Raw genomic sequence first — 5,026 nt, 5'->3', positions numbered from 1 at the left:
CAAGTCTTCAGGGGCCACTTTGGCCCTCAAGTATAATTTTCTGGCTGAAACACTGAACTATCATGCTTTTTTCTCAGTACCTGGCCAGGGAAAATGGTTCCTGTTTTATTGTGTCTAAACACTTACATTCCTTACTGTGTTAGTTTTGCTATAAGTGGGTGCCTTATTTCAATATTATTCTTGTTTAAGTAGTGCATAAGAGAACAATTGTTTACTGTAGATAAATTGCCATCTTGATGAACCATCTTAGCACTGAAAGCGGTCAATAGAACATTTATGAAAGCTGCTGTATATCTTTTAGTGTATTCCACAAGCCAAGGCAACCTCAAAAGTAAGGTTTATAGGTGAAAACATTTCAACATAGTGTTAGTTACTCAGAGAAGATAAATACAAATTACATATTCCAAAGTAGTATTCTTTGATCTAGCCAGTGATAACTATATAATGTATAACATATAAAGTATCACATTGAAAACGTTTGTATTAATCAAGCATTCCCACCCTTGTCTTCAATCAATGTTGGCATAATAAAGGCATGTTGAAAGAATTTGCACTGTTTATGTCTACTTGTGTTGGTGAACTTAATACTACTTATTTGAAACCTTTTATATTCTTCAAAGCTGTTTACAGATAACTGGATGGGGTCTGGGGTGGTAGTTAGAAAGGTTTTCCTACCATTACTGTTTGCAAATTAGATTGTTTCTTTGGTCACAGCAGTGATTATCATCAACCAGCAACATGCAACAACAAGTTGCAAATTGCAAATTCCTCACCCACACAATGCACAAATGTGCAGTAGTCACCCACTTCTTCGTAACCTCTAATTTTATTTGCTCTTGGACTCATCCACCTCTATTGTTTTCAGGAATAGGCCGTTGTTTCTGTTTATTTTATTGTTTTCTCGGTCAATCCTGTTAAACCTTACGAGAGGTGCATGGCGCCTCCAAATGTGTGTTAGAGGAACATTAAACAATTATGTCTGTTTTACAGAGCTATTGTTCAGTGATCAATGCCATGCAATACCAGTGATGGGTCCAGGAAGCCTGCCCCATCCCCTATTTTGGGTAAAAATAGAAAAGAACACAGATAGAAAAGCTGGCTGGGCAGGCAAAACAAACACAAAACCACCCCCACCCCCCTTTAGCTCAAGGTGTGAATCTGCCACTGAATGAACTTGCAAACACTATTTTTTATGGCAAGCAATTCAAGTTCAATGATAAAGCAATTATTGAACTTGAACTGGTTGTTACAAAATGTAGTGTTTGTAAGTGTGTTACACTGTCATGTGAACAATAATCTAATGTATAACCACTTGAGGAAATGAAAAATTGTTTAGTATTCCTCACACACATCATTTATTACTTGCATAATGACTTCAGCATGCTTCCTCTCCCATATGGGGAAGGTGGAAAAGATGTACTGAGCTGAGGTCAAGCAGTCACATTCCAACACTATGGCATCTATAAGTTTTAGAGTAAACCCCGTAGTAGAGTCAATACTGCCAAATCTCCTGCGGCTGTGACCCAGCGTTGAAAAACAATGACCACAACCAGATTTTCTGAGCCTGCGAGACGAAGCACCCCCAGAAAACCATTGTTTTAACAAAAACCGCTGGTCAGCAAACTGGTTCTAGTCATTGCTGTCTAAGGTCTTCCCCCAGCGTTGGCCAGGGTCTTCTCCAGATGAGCCGCCATTTTGAAAATCGCACAGGAGAAGGCCCTGGGGACGAGGTTGGGAAACGCTTGCTACGCAGGCTAAGGGACTGACCATTTAACTCTTGAGGGGGAGGACGGGTGGATGATTTCTGGGCAGCAAGTTTTTTTTTTTCTAGTAACCTTGGTGGGCAGGATATTTTTTTTCCCTCATAAATGCTCTGCAGGAGATTTTTTTTCTCTCCTCATTTCTCTGCAGGATTTTTTTCCTCAAAAAAGTGTTGTGTTTGCATTTACAGAATGTATTTACATTTACATTGTGGTTATTGCAGTAATAGTTCTAATATGGAGCTGTAAAGCCTTAAAATGTTGTAAGCTATACAAAATCATTCTTGTATAGCTACATGTTTTCGGAATGTCATTCTTTAGAGTCATTTAATATTACCTAAGAACAATAATATTCTCATGTTATAAAGTGATGCTCCACAGGTAGATTTAAAAGTGTTTAGCTTCTTAAATTTAAAAAAATAGCGAAAAATAGCAAAAAGCAGTTCACCTAAGGAACTGTAGACTAACTGCAGTACTAACTAGGCTAGCCAATGTGTAATTTAGGCTAACCGTAATGGCTTGCATGACTCCTGTGACTTGGAGCCATGTGAACCGAGCAAGCAAGAAATCCCTTATCCCATTATAAGGGCAAACCGCAAGCTACCTAAGCTAACTGTAGCCCAACCGGTGTGACGTTTAGGCTAACCAGAGTGTTATGTAGGCCAATCAATGTGTTATTTTTATAGGCTAACCAGAGTGGCTCGCGGGCTTGCAGATTATCCGGAATGATTGCAGTTTTGCTGCGCTTTTGTAAAGCCCACCAGGAATGATGAAATAGCTTTGCAAGAATTTTTTTGCTATTTCATTTGTGCTGCATGCATTTTTTTTCTTCCAACAAGCGCTTTGCAGGAAATTCTTTTCAAAATCACCCCACCCCCCCTCCCACCTCAACAGTTAAATGGTCGGCCCCTAACGTAACAATTCGCAAAGAAACCATCAACTTACCCGGAACTATCGTCGGAAGTACGAAGTGAACTTTCAGAAGATTGAAGATGAATCCTGCTCCTGGCGATCCAAACTATGCTACTGCGTCTACTCTCTACGTTGACGATTTAGCAGCAGATGTCACTGAGGCTATACTGTTCGAGAAGTTTAGCACAGTTGGCAATGTTTTAGACATCAGAGTGTGCCGTGATGTTGTTACTCGACGTTCTCTGGGTTACGCTTACGTACACTTTCAGCAACCGGCTGCTGGTAAGTGAAGGCTTATAGAAAATTGTTTTCATGTTCAATTGATTATAAAATTAAAGTTCAAGCTCTGAAAGGTGCCTTTTGTTGCTTTCTGTAGCCGAAAGAGCTCTAGACACAATGAATTTTGATCCAATCAAAGGAAGGCGTTGCCGAATCATGTGGTCGCAGGGCGACCCTTCACTTCGCAAATCCGGCGTGGGTAACATCTTTATCAAGAATCTGGACAAAAGCATCGACAATAAGGCGCTTTACGATACTTTCAGTGCTTTCGGGAATATCCTGTCTTGTAAAATTGCTCAGGCGGAAGACGGAATATCCAAAGGTTATGGTTTTGTCCATTTCGACACCGAAGAAGCCGCCGAGGAGGCTATTGGGAAAGTGAACGGCATGTTGCTGAACGACAAGAAAGTGTAAGTTGAAAGTAGTCTGTCGCTGTGTTCTCTCGAATTTACGGTGGAATTAACGTTAAAGTTGCGTGCAAAGAAATCGAGCAATACGAAAAGCCAAACGTTTGGACTGTTTAATACGCCATCCCTAAAAGCTCACGACGTTTTCAAGCCACAGAGGGCAACCGGAAGAGAGTTATGTTCCCTTTTAGCTTGTCTTCACATTACCACATTACTATTGCTTAGTATCTTTTCTCTATGGAGGGACAATTAGTTCGCGGAAAGTTCACTTCCGGTTGCGTCGGTGGCTCTTGAGTAGCGTTAATGTTGCTGAGAAGTTGGGAAATGTAACACATGATGCTCTTGATAGTGTTATGGTTATTACTGGGTTGCTAAACCCAGTCGGAATCTCTGTTTGATTTCGTGGGGTGTTTTTTTGGAATGATTTCCGTACAGGTCCCTACTTCATTATGCATGCAGAATAAATTAATTATTCATTCGCGCTATTGTTTTGTAGAACAATACGTATACCCAAGAGAACCGAATATATACATGGGTAATTTGTACTTCTTTCCCTTCATCGCCCACACCGTTACTCGTTTTTGTCCCAGCTTTCCCCTTTCTATCCCTTCGTCTTGTTCTTATTTCCAGATCCCGCTCGGCTTTTTCTGCCATTTTATCCCATGATATGTCACTCGCAGCTTGCCTTGAACTCCGACCCACTGTAAACCTCAGGATTACTTGTCCCTGTTCTTTACCACTGAACTAACGTGTCAAGTTGCTAATTCACAACTTGAAAATGATATTTATTTTGAATTCTGGCTGACTATTTACATAACAATGATACGCAATTATATACACGTGCCGCGCCGAGCACCTACAATCGAACTTACACTTGTAGGTTCCGTTAGGAGATCCCTGTTTTACTACTCTTGAAACAACCCATCCCTTTAATAATGCTAACCGTAACCCTAATCACAACTAAAGGCACTGTTTAGGCTTAAGGTTAGTCCCTGTGATAGTTTTAGGTTTTCCAGTATTGCTGTGAACTGTGACCTGCTTTTCCTTCATGCCCCGTGCGTGCGGCACACTTATAAGTTCACTGCGTGGAAGAGTATATCACGCTTAAAGTCTGATTGGTGCATCTTTCATAGGAAACTTTCATGCACGAGTTCATTGCAATTAAAATCGTTTCATATTTCCCTTCTTTTGAAGCAAACTTGTGTCTTCGTAATAATCAAGATGGCTACCGAAGTAAACGGGTCACGGCAATGGGAGATTTGATCATTTGGAAATTGTCCCTGCTTTATAGCCTTTCCAGAGTTGTGCATAGAGTGGTGCAAAGAAAACAATTTACTTTCGTCTTCCGTGTCCAAAACCTGTGTGAAAACGCAGTCAGTTGGCAAACACAAAGTGCCGCATCGGGAGATGATCTGTTTCGCGATGCTCAAGAAAAAACTGCAATGGATAGCCTTCAATCCGTCAGAACACATATTAATTTTCTGACCGTAAACTTTCCTTGAAAAAAATATTAGTCTTAGCTACCTGTGGCCAGAAAGTTTACAACTGCCTACAAGACAAGGGCTAACATCATCTCACAGTTAACCATCACCTAAACTTCGTCGACCCAGACAAACGAGCACACAACAGGGCATTGAAAAGACATGATGGAGAGTGAAACGAAGTATG

At 40.7% G+C, this 5,026-nt stretch overlaps 1 protein-coding gene across 4 annotated transcripts in view; it reads left to right on the top strand.

Annotated features, from left to right (window-relative positions):
- Positions 1-2,699: 2,699 nt before the first annotated feature.
- Positions 2,700-5,026, top strand: part of LOC138003402 (polyadenylate-binding protein 1-like) — a 22,030-nt gene continuing 19,703 nt past the window's right edge. For 2 of the 4 annotated variants that reach the window (XM_068849453.1, XM_068849452.1), the window contains exons 1-2: positions 2,702-2,954; positions 3,049-3,361. In XM_068849453.1, coding sequence (XP_068705554.1) covers positions 2,753-2,954; positions 3,049-3,361 — 515 coding nt within the window. In that variant the 5' untranslated portion in view covers positions 2,702-2,752. Of the gene's footprint in view, positions 2,955-3,048; positions 3,362-5,026 lie in introns of all 4 variants that reach the window. The other 2 variants (XM_068849450.1, XM_068849451.1) reach the window with 2 other exon arrangements.

Source organism: Montipora foliosa, chromosome 5 (genome assembly GCF_036669935.1).
Source record: "Montipora foliosa isolate CH-2021 chromosome 5, ASM3666993v2, whole genome shotgun sequence".
In the NCBI taxonomy this organism is placed as follows: Eukaryota; Metazoa; Cnidaria; class Anthozoa; order Scleractinia; family Acroporidae; genus Montipora; species Montipora foliosa.
This window is presented reverse-complemented; position numbering and strand designations above follow the sequence as displayed.